At 46.7% G+C, this 14,185-nt stretch overlaps 1 protein-coding gene across 7 annotated transcripts in view; it reads right to left on the bottom strand.

Annotated features, from left to right (window-relative positions):
- Positions 1 to 2,011: 2,011 nt before the first annotated feature.
- LOC142915867 (heterogeneous nuclear ribonucleoprotein L-like) overlaps positions 2,012 to 14,185 on the bottom strand; it is a 29,216-nt gene continuing 17,042 nt past the window's right edge. For 6 of the 7 annotated variants that reach the window (XM_076061495.1, XM_076061497.1, XM_076061496.1 and 3 more), the window contains 7 exons: positions 9,323 to 9,409; positions 8,579 to 8,832; positions 8,101 to 8,222; positions 4,826 to 5,027; positions 4,157 to 4,214; positions 3,230 to 3,325; positions 2,012 to 2,771 (listed from right to left, as the gene is read on the bottom strand). In XM_076061495.1, the coding sequence (XP_075917610.1) occupies positions 2,716 to 2,771; positions 3,230 to 3,325; positions 4,157 to 4,214; positions 4,826 to 5,027; positions 8,101 to 8,222; positions 8,579 to 8,832; positions 9,323 to 9,409 (875 nt within the window). In that variant the 3' untranslated portion in view covers positions 2,012 to 2,715. Of the gene's footprint in view, positions 2,772 to 3,229; positions 3,326 to 4,156; positions 4,215 to 4,825; positions 5,028 to 8,100; positions 8,223 to 8,578; positions 8,833 to 9,322; positions 9,410 to 14,185 lie in introns of those variants that run through there. The other variant, XM_076061501.1, reaches the window with a different exon arrangement.

Raw genomic sequence — 14,185 nt, 5'->3', positions numbered from 1 at the left:
CCTAGCCACCCACACAGACACACACTCACCTACGCACCCACACAGACACTGTCACTCATTCACTCACCTAGCCACCCACACAGTCACTCACTCACCTAGCCACCCACAGTCACTCATTCACTCACCTACCCACCCACACACTCAGTCACTCATTCACTCAGTCACTCACTTAGCCACCCACAAAGACACTCATTCACTCAGTCACTCACCTAGCCACCTACAGACACAGTCACTTATTCACTCAGTGACTCACCTAGCCACCCACACAGTCACTCACCTAGCCACCCACACACTCACTCACCTAGCCACCCACACACTCACTCATTCACTCAGTCACTCACTTAGCCACCCACACAGACACTTAGTCACTCATTCAGTCACTCACCTAGCCACCCACAGTCACTCACCTAGCCACCCACACAGTCACTCATTCACGCACTCACCTAGCCACCCACACAGTCACTCATTCACTCAGTCACTCACCTAGCCACCCACACACTCAGTCACTCATTCACTCAGTCACTCATCTAGACACTCACACAGTCACTCATTCACTCAGTCACTCACATAGCCACCCACACACTCAGTCACTCACTCAGTCACTCACCTAGCCACCCACACAGTCACTCTTTCACTCAGTCACTCACCTAGCCAACCATACAGACACTTAGTCATTCAGTCACTCATCTAGCCACCCAGACACTCACCTAGCCACCCACACACTCATTCACGCAGTCACTCACCTAGCCACCCACATAGACAGTCACTCATTCACTCACCTAGCCACCTACAGACACAGTCACTTATTCACTCAGTGACTCACCTAGCCACCCACACAGTCACTCACCTAGCCACCCACACACTCACTCACCTAGCCACCCACACACTCACTCAGTCACTCACTTAGCCACCCACACAGACACTTAGTCACTCATTCAGTCACTCACCTAGCCACCCACAGTCACTCACCTAGCCACCCACACAGTCACTCATTCACTCACCTAGCCACCCACACAGTCACTCATTCACTCACTCACCTAGCCACCCACACACTCAGTCACTCACCTAGCCACCCACACAGTCACTCATTCACTCACCTAGCCACCCACACACTCAGTCACCTAGCCACCCACACACTCAGTCACTCATTCACTCAGTAACTCACCTAGCCAACCATACAGACACTTAAGTCATTCAGTCACTCATCTAGCCACTCATTCACTCACCTAGCCACCCACACAGTCCCTCATTCACTCACTCACCTAGCCACCCACACACTCAGTCACTCAGTCACTCACCTAGCCACCCACACAGTCACTCATTCACTCACCTAGCCACCCACACACTCAGTCACCTAGCCACCCACACACTCAGTCACTCATTCACGCAGTCACTCACCTAGCCACCCACATAGACAGTCACTCATTCACTCACCTAGCCACACAGTCACTCACCTAGCCACCCACACACTCAGTCACTCACCTAGCCACACACACAGTCACTCACCTAGCCACCCACACACTCAGTCACTCACTCACCTAGCCACACACACAGTCACTCATTCACTCAGTCACTCACCTAGCCACCCACACACTCAGTCACTCACCTAGCCACCCACACACTCAGTCACTCATTCACTCACCTAGCCATCCATACAGACACTTAGTCATTCAGTCACTCACCTAGCCACCCAGACACTCACCTAGCCACCCACACAGTCACTCATTCACGCAGTCACTCACCTAGCCACCCACATAGACAGTCACTCATTCACTCAGTCACTCACCTAGCCACACACAGTCACTCACCTAGCCACCCACACACTCAGTCACTCACCTAGCCACACACACAGTCACTCACCTAGCCACCCACACACTCAGTCACTCACCTAGCCACACACACAGTCACTCACCTAGCCACCCACACACTCAGTCACTCATTCACTCAGTCACTCACCTACCCTATGCCCAACTTCCTTCATGTCTCCACGCTCATGTTCAATCGATTCCAGTTCGATGTCAAACATGCATCTCTCCATGCTTTTATTTTCAAACACGGTTCTATTTTCTCTTGGGGTTTATATTTGCAAGCGTATTAACCTGCTAAAAACACGCACTGTACAGAATGCCAACCCATGTTTTTCAATGGGATTTTCAATGAGTCGGGGTATATTTTTACCAGCCCCCCCCCAAAAGGGTCTCTTTGGCATTTATTTCAGAGCTCTCCGTTATGAAATTAAATGGGCAATATTAGTGCCATGGGCTACAGCAAGAAAGGAGCATCACTCGTGGTGGGAGCAAAAACTTTGGCTATGAGCAAGTTGAGAACCCCCCCAAATTGTAAATTAATTGGAGCCGCTAAAGTTACGGCACCCGAGGACTGCCAAGTGAAATCTGGTTTGGGGCTCATGGACAAAATAGCAATGCACACGGCAGACAAACTCGGCAGGTTAAGGAGACTAATCATAATTATTTTAATTTCAACATTCTTCATTTCCACTGCGACCTTTAAAATCTTTCGGTGCAGTCAATATAGAAATCTAAATTAATCCTCCAAAAAATGACAACTAAAATGTAAACGCGTCAAATTGCACTTTCGACCTATACCCACGGTTAACTTTCAACAAGAGTGATGGGACATTCACAAATATTACACAAAGTGACAATGATGTTGACACCGACGTTCAATATGGCATGAAACATGTTGAGTTGTCTTCTATGAAGGCTGGGCAGTGGAGAAGCACAGTTTGAGGGTGTAGAGGTATGGAACATCTGAGAAAATAAAAACAGGGGAGCCACATGACGTCTTCACTGGAGCACACAAAAACTTAAAACAATGAAGCGATTCTTAGGAGGGTCTTTGTTGATGTTAACAAAATCGTTCAGGGAGCTAAGATAACGTTGAGTTGTGATAAGTGAAAGTGCTTGGCTATGTCAACTTTCAATTCCATTCTGTATATGCAAACAACAACAACGAAATCCAAATCGCCCATAAATAACAACCTGTTAATATATAATACAACAATCTACAACTGCTTTCGCTTCCTGCAATTTCACCCAAGGCTGCTAGGCAGCCAGTGTACACAGATGGTGCTATGGTAATAACAAGCGCCCCCCCCAAATCTGAACATTAGGTGCTCAACAGAGCGTACGACCAAAGATTTGCCGATAATGCAGCACCGCTTCAATGTCATCGCACCAACACAAATGGCCAACACCCCACAACTTACTTGCGTTCTTCAGGGGGTGATGGTTAATGCACGCCAGAGCCTCCATGGCATCGTTCTTGGTCTCCCACTCCATCAGGCCGGACACGCTCCTATCGGCTGGACACGTGGACGGACCGTCGCTCATAGAGTAATTTGGGTCGTGTAAAACGCAACACCCTTCGCCATTTTGATTTAAAGCTTTCGTGACTGCAGGGATTCATATCCTTGGTTCTTTCGGTAAAGTCACCACCACGTTAGAAGGGAAACAATAAAATAATAAAAATATAAAACAATAAAATTCTCACGACGTTTCGACTGCAACACAAGCAATCATCATCAGGTGTGAAAACCACAGCAAGAACATTTTAAAAAAGTGGCGGTTATTTTTAACGTTAGCACCACGGAGAGCGATTTGGCAGTTGTTCAGATGGACGAGTCCATCTATGTTCTGAAAAGAGGAGGGGGGAGACGAAAATAATGGATGCGGTCTGAAAGCCACCGTAAGCGTGAACAATCAATTAAGACCCGAAATGGTTTATCAAATCCTTCCAATGATTGCTAAGCCAGAATCCATCTTCTCGGTTGAAATTGTCTGTGTTTGTATATATTTATTATTTTGTTGTTTCCCTTCTACGTGACTTTACCTAAAGAAGCCGTGTTTAAAGGGTGGTGTCAGTCGTCGGTGAATTTCTGCAGCAGGAAGGCTTCAGTCCGATGCCTTGGCTACGCTAACACGCTTCAGTCAGCTTGGGCACGAGTGAATAGCAAGGACTGCTCTCGGGAGAGAATTTTTCACAGGGTTTCTTGAGCATGGCCTCATAGCACACGTTGCAGATCATCTGGTGTCGTGCTGTAAATCAAGCGACGATTGCATGGAGAATACAGTACACGATTTATTCTGTGCCATGACACGTAAGATAAATAATAAACATACTTTGCGGGACTTACTTTTTCCAGAAAACACTTTGAAAGAGCGGGGCCTCGCAATCGACATTTCGTCGCACAGCTGCGGGGACAGAACGGGCGGCGTTCACGTTATAGTTGGTAACAGTTAACGTGCACCGGTAAAGCATTCGGGAGATGTCATTTTAATTGCAGGCACAAATCCCGTTGTCCATTTTTAAATTTACATTCGCCAGCTTTGGAGCAGTCTTTCAAAGTGCTCAGATTATTGTGAACACCAAGCATAGACTCAGGGGGAATGCAACCATTTGCAGAAACAATGTCCAAAGACTGAAATGTAAACCTTTCGAATACAAATGAATATGAATCGTAATGTATTAAACAGGACAAATTAACGCGAGGTGTTGTCTAGTCTGTAACAAAAAAGTCCCTTTGGAACATCGATTGCATTATTTATACATCTTATGTTTTAACCGCTGAAAGGAAACTACATTACACCATTTTACATTTGTCCCGTCACAGGAAACGTGTCATGGGCCACCACAAACTCCACAACATCAATAGGCTCATCTTAAAAACCCACGATTGTTTCACGTGCAAACTTTGGACTTGAATATTTATAAAAGCTTCACCTGGGAAAACTTTTAAAGAAACCGAACGCGCTCCCCTTCTGCGCTGCTGGCAGCAGGCTGAAGGGGCGGCGGGGGCACGGACCTGCGCGAACATCTCGGCCGTGATGTCCGTGGGCGCGTTGAAGAAGTGCAGCACCGCGGTGGGACGCTGGTTGCGGTTCTTCGCCGCCTTCTCGCTGTCGGCGTAGCGGTGGTTGCGAGAACCTGCGTAGTCCCTGTAGCTGTCGGTGCCGTCCGGCAGCTCGAACGCCTGGCCCGGCGCAATCGACCGCTGCCTCGACGCGCTGCCGAGACGAGGGCGGAAGGGAGGGAATAGCGCGAAGAAACTGTTTTTATTTATTTTATCATGTTCCAAATTTCAAGTGCTCTTTGGTTCTATTCGGTAAAGTCACGTAGGTAAAAATAAAATAACAAAAAATCACGACGTTTCGGCCACAACACAAGTGGCCTTCATCAGGTGAAGGGACCGGGCTGTCCAGAGGACAGCGTTGGAGTGAAGACAGCAAAGCCCAGGTCGAGTCCTTTAAGCTTGTTGTCGCGGCATCTTTTGAGGAAGGTCAGCGTCTCGATGAGCTTTGACTTCTTGTCCCGTTGTCTGTTGAAAGCTCTAACACAGGGGTCGGGAACCTATGGCTCGCGAGCCAGATGTGGCTCTTTTGATGATTGCATATGGCTCGCAGATAAAACAAAATATTCTCACTTGTTTTAATCCATCCATCGATTTTTCACTGCGCATGTCCTGTTCAGGGCTGCAGGAGCAATTGTCCATTATTTTAATTGGATGATACTGGCCTACGTTTGCCGTTGCTGGGTAAAACAGGTAAACGCCCCCTTTTGAATCAGTCTGAGACTGCGTCTGCTCGGTCATTAGCTCAAAGCTAACCCTTCGACGAAGAAGATGGCGAAAAGAAAAAAAGACGACGAGTATCGTACATTTCAGGACGAATGGACCGAAGAATTCGCCTTTGTGGAGAGAGCGGGTTCTGCGGTGTGTCTAATTTGCAATGACAAAATTACATCGTTGAAACGGTCGAATGTAAAGCGGCACTTCGACACGCGCCACGCTACCTTTGCATCAAAATACCCTGCGGGAGACAGCAGAAAGAAAGCGTGCCAAGAGCTTCTGAGCAGGGTGCAAGCTAGCCAGCAGCAACTCCGCGTATGGACCCGGCAAGGTGACTATAATTCGGCTAGCTTTGCTGGTTCTTTAGCAATAGTGAGGAACGGAAAACCATTCACAGATGGCGAGTATGCTAAAACGTTCATGCTGGATGTAGCCAATGAACTTTTTGATGATCTTCCGAACAAAGACAAGATAATCAAACGGATACAAGACATGCCTCTGTCGGCAAGAACTGTTCATGATCGTACCATCGTGATGGCAAACAAAGTGGAGGAAACGCAAGTGAAGGACATAAATGCAGCGCCGTTCTTTTCTCTGGCTTTGGATGAGTCAACAGACGTGAGCCATTTGTCGCAGTTCAGCGTGATTGCAAGATATGCTGTTGGTGACACACTGCGTGAAGAAAGTCTTGCTGTTCTGCCATTAAAAGGGTCCACAAGAGGTGAGGATTTATTCAAGTCTTTCATGGAGTTTGCTCAAGAAAAAAATCTACCTATGGATAAACTTCTCTCAGTGTGTACTGATGGTGCTCCGTGTATGGTGGGGAAAAACAAAGGATTTGTGGCGCTTCTCCGTGAACATGAAAATAGACCCATCCTAAGTTTCCATTGCATTATACACCAGGAGGCACTTTGTGCTCAGATGTGTGACAGGCAGTTTGGCGAAGTGATGTCGCTGGTCATTCGTGTGATCAACTTTATTGTTGCCCGAGCCTTAAATGATCGCCAGTTTAAAACACTGCTGGATGAAGTTGTAAATAACTATCCTGGTCTGCTTTTGCACAGCAATGTGCGTTGGTTGTCAAGAGGGAAGGTGCTTAGCCGTTTTGCGGCTTGCCTGAACGAAATCCGGACTTTCCTTGAAATGAAAGGCGTCGGGCATCCTGAGCTAGCCGACACCGAGTGGCTCCTCAAGTTTTACTATCTCGTAGATCTGACTGAACATCTGAACCAGCTCAACGTGAAAATGCAAGGCATTGGAAATACAGTGTTATCCCTTCAACAAGCTGTATTTGCTTTTGAAAACAAGCTGGAGCTTTTCATCACGGATCTTGAAACAGGTCGTTTACTACATTTTGAAAAACTGAGCCAATTTAAAGATGCATGCACAGCAAGTGAGCCCATTCAAAACCTTGATCTCCACCAGCTAGCTGGCTGCACATCCAGTCTCCTACAGTCCTTCAAAGCACGCTTTGGAGAATTTCGTGAGCACACTCGTCTTTTTAAGTTCATCACCCATCCAAACGAGTGTTCACTGAACACAGCCGACCTGAATTACATCCCTGGTGTCTCCGTCAGAGATTTTGAAGCAGAAGTGGCTGACCTGAAGGCCTCAGACATGTGGGTGAATAAGTTCAAGTCACTGAATGAAGATTTGGAAAGAATCACACGACAGAAAGCGGAGTTGGCGAGCAAGCACATGTGGACAGAAATGAAAAAACTCCAACCCGAAGACCAGCTGATTCTCAAAACTTGGAACGCGCTTCCTGTCACATACCACACACTGCAGCGTGTGAGTATTGCTGTATTGACCATGTTTGGATCTACGTATGCATGTGAGCAGTCATTCTCACATCTTAAAAACATCAAGTCCAACCTACGATCACGTTTAACGGATGAAAGCCTCAACGCTTGCATGAAGCTTAACCTCACCAAGTACCAACCCGACTACAAAGACATCAGCAAATCCATGCAGCACCAGAAGTCGCATTAATGGTGAGTGTTATAACAACATTATTTAAAAGAATAAATTCAGAGGCTTATTATACTGACATTTAGTTGAATTCACTTTTAAAATATATTATATGGCTCTCACTGAAATAAATTTCCAAATTTTTTGCTTTCATGGCTCTCTTAGTCAAAAAGGTTCCCGACCCCTGCTCTAACAGATAGGTGAAAACCCTCCCCGTAGAGCTTCAAATCTAGAATCCAAATTTCACGTTCGCTATTTCAATAAAGGCCCTCTCCGTAAAGCTTCAAATCTAGAATCCAAATTTCACGTTTCGCCACTTCAAAAAAGGCTCTGGACAGCAAGTCATCGGGGTCCTCGTGAGCTGTGACAAGTGTTTCGTTCACGGTATTTATCAGCTCTCTTTTTCACCGTCCTAAAATTTAGCCACTTGCACTAAATATTTACTAAAGTTGTCTTCTCTAAAGGGAAAGCAGTATCCAATTACATTAACAGGATATGACGAGTTACATTTACCATTTTAACACGGGAACAAAACGGCTCACCAGAGGTTGATTTTATTTCCAAAGATCTGAGACATATTGAGGTGAAAAACCGCCCTGTGCACGGCGTACTGATCTCCCATCTCGACCATGGCGGCTCCCGGCTTGCTCTTCAGGAACTTAACCTACAAGAATAACAACCCGTAACACGGTTCAGCATCGCGCAATCTTGTACGAAAATATCTACAAGTTTCGTTGTAACGCATCGTTGAAATGTGAAGTGTTGGCTGAGGGGCCATTAGAAAACATGCACAAAGAACACTTCGCATTGGGTACATTTTTGTAAAGAAAAAAGAGCAAATGTGTATGTTGTCAACCGGTGAACAAATTTGGTCGTGTGAATCTCCCACTTTATATAACACGATGAGCGCACGACGTGCACCACACGCGTGCGTACGCGTTGCACCGCGGTTGAACCTTTGGAAGGAAAAAAACGGGGACTCATTTCAAAGCAGGCGCGCGCAACACCCAGCGAAGGCACCTTCTCCACGTCGCCGAAGAGGCAGAGGATGTTAAACACGCGGTCGCAGTTGAAGCGTTCGGCATCCAAGCCGTACACCATGAGGACCTTGTTGCCGGCCTGCTGGTTCATCATGGCCTGCACGTGCTGGCCCTGGGGCCCACCCAGGTTGCCCATGCCCATTCCTCCCATGCCCATTCCTCCCCCACCGCCCATGCCCATGCCGTCGCCGCCAGGTCCGTAGTCGAGGCCCGGTGGCGGTGGCTGCTGGTGGCCTGTGACGCAAACACACAAGAGGGGGAAACGCATCGTGAACTAGCTGAAACTCTCTAAACTTCTCTGAAAAACAGATTTACCACAGCCATCATCTTACACACACGTGTGCCCTTTCCTATAAGATCAGGTTACCCAGGATTCACCACTCTACCCCTTGGAGACACTGGAAAACATTGGTCCAGAAGACTCAGTTGCCTAGGGAATAGACTAAACTAGTTTTTATTTTAGGTTGAGGCCCACCAAGCTAGAGCTCTTATTCAGCATAGCTTGTTTTAAATACCCAATACATCTGATAACTGTTGGAAATATCGTCTCTTTAAAACACAAAGCAACTCGTACGTTGCAATTGTTAACCGCAAAAAAAGGTTTTTAGGATGCACCTTAACACTAATTCCAAATAAGAAATGTTCTCAACAGGCAGCAGGTTCTTTCAATCTGACAGCAAGCTGAAGGAAACCGAAATTATAGCATTCGCAACAAGGGGATTACCTCCACAGTCGCCACCACCGCAAGCGTGTGCTTTGGGATGGTCGCCAAGGAGAGACGTTTGCTTCGCTGGCATCACTGCATTGTCCTCTGAAAACAAACAAAAAAACGATCACCAAATTCACCCACGGGAAACATAAGCGCTCACTGCTGCACAAAATATGACAATCCAAAAAAATCATTCTGCACCCAGAACATTCACACTACCAACACATTAAGAAATTCCGGGCACATTCCACAAGGCGGCGCGCTGCGTCTGTCGATAAAAACAATCGGCGGTATTTTTAAAATGCAGATTTCACACGGCGCAACATAAATAACGAGCACCATACAAAATACAGCGCGTAAAGAAACGCTCATCGCAAGAAGAAGAAATTTTTTTTATTGGAGGTGTACAGATGCACGCGACAAATTGTTCCGAGGTGCGGCGTCAGCGAGTATCCGTGGTTGCCGCCTGCGATGCCCGCTCGTTTCTTACCCAGTCTACGCTTCGACGGGAACACAAAGTTGCCCAGAGTCGGGCGGCGGCTGACGACCCATCGCGAGGAGGATGCAACAGAAAGGCCGGCGCCTTCTTTCCTGCGCCAACAGCAGTCACGCTCGGCACAAATGGACCCCCCCGCGTTGTCCGTGCCACCGCACCTCTCGCTCTCCGGCGACCCTTTTTGGTTTGGGGCTTAAAATTGGGACAATTGAAGTGGGCGACGGGGCCTTACAAACCTTTAAAATGAAAAAGATCGCCGCTTATAAACCGATGCGAAATGCGTTGTGTCTGGCATCTGCAATGTAAAAAGCCTCGTTTGCAAACAAAACTTTAGCAAGGCAGTCTAAACGTACGAGCGTCGAGGTAAATTCTCACCAACGGAGCGATTTTAAGCCCCAAACGCATCGGCACGCGTTCCGTTCGGTTTATTTCCAAGTCCCGTTCGCGGTGAATGCGGGCTTTTGTCGTTCCCGGCTTCTTCGCGGCGATGCCGGTACTTTGCCGGTCTGTCAGCGCCGTGTCCCCCCGGTGCCTGCGGCTGGACGCGGGTTATCCGATGGCCTCTGCCAAGCGGCACTTGGCGGTTGCGGTGCAGCGGATGCGGCGTGCTGCGCCGAGTGTTCTGTGACGTGGCGCTGCAGGCGTGGGGGGCGCGGGTCGGCCGTGCGTGTCACAGCGGCGGCGGCGTGTTGGTTGCTTGGTCCCCGGTGCCTCCCAAGTGCCGACGAGGATGTCGCCAATGTCGCCGTTCGTGTCGTCGCCGTTCACGTCGGTGGCTGTTGGCTGCCGGGCGCTTGATTGCTCGTGTGTTGCTTGCAAATTGCCTCCGTGTGCTTCTGTGTGCGGCAATGCTCGCAGATGCTCCTTGTAGCGTTGATGTTTGGAGTGAGGAAAATACTCTTCGAAGCGTTTACGGAAATTTGGCGATAAAATCAAACCGCACCGTGTCCCTGAAGCTCCCTTGATAAAGTGGCGAGACTTACCTCTTCGGAAACTAATATCTGTGCGTACGCACAATGTACTCGGGACAAAGATACATTTTCCTGTTCAGGCTCAATCGTACCAAATTAAAAGGGTTACTTTATAATAAGTGATATTTTCAATCGTAAATATCGGCTTTTCTGACATCCTCTAAGCTTCTCCGCTTAGTATCCAGACACCACATAATGCAGTCAAGGTTTCTCAACCCTACAAAATATAAAAACGCAACGTGCAATGTCCACCTCAAATATGCCAGTGAAAGTTGGCACCTACTTCTGATCCAACAGACACACACCCTGGTAAATCTAAATATAAAAGTAAAACCTTGGATTGCGAGTAACTTGGTCTGCAAGTGTTTTGCAAGACGAGCTAAAATTGTAAATAAATATTAACTTGATAAACGAGCGAGGTCTTGCAATACGAGCAGTGTACGTGTAGACACACTTTGTACTGCCGTGAGTCACGTGATCACACAACTGATAGACGAGTGCTTTGATGTACGAGCGCTTTGGATTACAAACACGTTCCCGGAACGAATTATGCTCGCAATGCAAGGTTTTACACTGAAGTGTTATAATGCCCAGCCTTGATACACCCCGAACAACCGAGTACCCGCCTATGGGCCACATGCACTTGACGTTGGGAAAATCTTCAAAGCTGATCAAAATCTAAAACGCCACCAACTTAATGGCAATGTCTATCGCATGTCCAGTACCAGGGCAACAGCTTTAATGGTAACATAAAAATGAATCCAATGGATTATTGAACACTCCAGCAGCCACATGCCTCCTTGTGAATCCTGTTCTTCACAACATTCACTTATACTGCCACATTGTTCTGAAGGGTAAACTAGAAAAACAAAGTACACGGGCACGAGTTTAAAACCAATCTGCCCAGAGTAAACTACGCAAGCTTAGCATGGGCTAAAAAAACACAAAGATTATTTAGTTATATGTTGCGCTAGCTGTTACTACCCGGCTTCGCCCGGGACTTGGATCCACCACGCCCGGCCGTCTTTGTCTCCCCAGTAGCGATGTTCACACACCACAGCAGTTAGTCGTTTGAGGCTGAGTCGACCTAGGGGAGGCCCAGGACCGGTTAAAATAATCGTCACCGGCGGTGGCGGTGAGCAGGAATCGAACTTGGGTCGCCGGGTTCATAGCGCAGCGTAACGCTAACCGCTACACTACGGGTCACGTGACAGATTTGACGTCACAGCTCACTTGCCGTACAAAAAATAAGTGCATTATTGAGCTCCCCCCCACCCCCCAGAAAAAAAGTGTATTTTTATAATGTTTGCACGGTGTACAGTCTGGAAAGTACCCACATGGCAAATTTCCAGTTTGTTGCATGTCGGGAAGTACGCTAAACATTTTGAACAGACACACACAATCACAACTTTGCCTTTTATATATATGGAGAAGATAGGTATAAACGAAAATAACCTTGACCAGCTCTACACAATTGCAGTGATTGCATGTTTGATACAGAAGAGGGGAGTGGCGTTTCAAATAACTTCCTGTGACATCGACCAAGTTCTGTAGATTTTTCGATTTAAAGCTTTCGTGACTGCAATGATTCATCTTCTTTGGTTCTTTCGGTAAAGTCACGTAGAATGAGAATAAAATAATAAATTGATAAAATAACACAATAATATTCTCATGACGTTTCGGCCACAACACAAGCGGCCTTCATCAGGTGAAGGGGGCGAGACTGTCTGGTAGGACAGTGCTGGAGTGAGAGAGCCACGTTCAGATCACGGCTTTTAAGCTGTGTGAGAGGAACAAAGAGCCTTGACGAAGGAATTAGCATAAAATTTAGCATTGAAATGGCTGAATGATTAGCTTGTGACTGGTCACAGAAATAGCTATGTTAAAAGTTAAAGCATACACATCCGCAGAGGCACCCATTGTTAAAAGGAATTAGCATAGAATTTAGCATTGAAATAGCTAAGTTAAGGCATACACATCCGCAGAGGCACCCCTTGACAATGGGATTAGCATAGAATTTAGCATTGAAATGGCTGAGTGATTCGCTTGTAACTGCTACAGAAATAGTTACGTTGAAGTCAGAGCATACACATTCACCGAGGCACTTAGTACAAATCAAACAGGAGAATTTAGCATTGAAATAACTAGGCGAATTTAGCATTGAAATAACTGGGTGATTTGCTAGTGACTGGTCACAGAAATGACTACACATCTGAGCTATTCACAGTACTATATAGTGAACCAATAAAAACTAAAATATAAATTATCTTCATGTTATCAATAAACTCTATATTCTCCAATCAGCTAAGCTACCAACCATAAGTCGTTATATATCACAATGCTATATGGTGAAAAAATGGGTGGATTCTTACCCTCAAATTTCCGTACCACGGATAGCTACGGGCCCCGTTCAGACGGACGAGTTCGTCCATGGTCGGAACAGAGGAGGGGGAGAGAGACAGCTGCGAAGCCCTAGTATACTCCATGTTGTAAACCATACCATTAACCGTGGTGTGAGAGGTATTAAGAGGCAATGCTGGCGAAAGAGCTGCGGTCTGAAGGTCATCGTAAAATTACAATTAATTAAGAACAGAAATGATTTAACACATCTTTCCAGTGGTTACTAAGCCTGAATCCATCTTCTCGGTTGAAATTGTCTCTGTGCTTGTATATGTGAATGGCCTCATGAACGAATCTCTCATGGTAGCCAGTTGGTTTGCAAAGAACCTCCGTCTTGGAGAAGTCAATGTCATGTGAGCCCACTGAATTGTAACAGTGATCTGCCACGGCAGAGGAGTTCGTCTTACCGTGTTTCAAGTCTGCTTTATGTTCGCGGATGCGGTCCGAGATATGTCTTTTGGTTTCTCCAATGTAGCTACTACCACAGAGGCACTTTAGTTTGTAAACGCCCGGGTACTGTATGTCTGGAAGAGCATCTTTTACAGATGGAACTAAATCACGGATTTTGTGTACTGTGTTGAATCGGACCTGGATCTTGTGTTTATTCAGGATTTTGGAGATCTTTTTAGTGACCCCTGAAATGTAGGGTAAGGTGATGGTTTTGAGTGGCTCCACAAGAGGATCCTTCTTCATGACTGGAGTGATGGCTTTGCGGATTGTGTAGTCGGAGTAGCCATTAGCCCTGAGAGCCTGGTGTACGTGCTTGAGTTCACTGGTAATGTGTTCCTGGTCGGAAATGCATTGGGCTCTATGGTATAGAGTCTTGATGAGGCAGTTCTTCTGGGATGGATGGTGGTGGGAATCCGGTTTCAAGTAAGCATCTGTATGGGTAGCTTTCCTGTAGACAGAGTGGCTCATTGAACCATCATGTCTCCTTTTAATTAAGACATCCAGAAAGGGTAGTTTGCCATCTTTTTCGACCTCCATGGTAAATCTGATGGCTGGGTGTAT

The sequence above is a fragment of the Petromyzon marinus genome, unplaced genomic scaffold (assembly GCF_048934315.1).
Source record: "Petromyzon marinus isolate PM22_M1 ecotype Great Lakes invasive population unplaced genomic scaffold, UKy_Petmar_22M1.pri1.0 PM_G_Scaffold_36, whole genome shotgun sequence".
Lineage (NCBI taxonomy): Eukaryota > Metazoa > Chordata > Hyperoartia > Petromyzontiformes > Petromyzontidae > Petromyzon > Petromyzon marinus.
The sequence above is the reverse complement of the archived record's forward strand: the minus strand, read 5'-3'. Positions and strand labels throughout refer to the sequence as shown.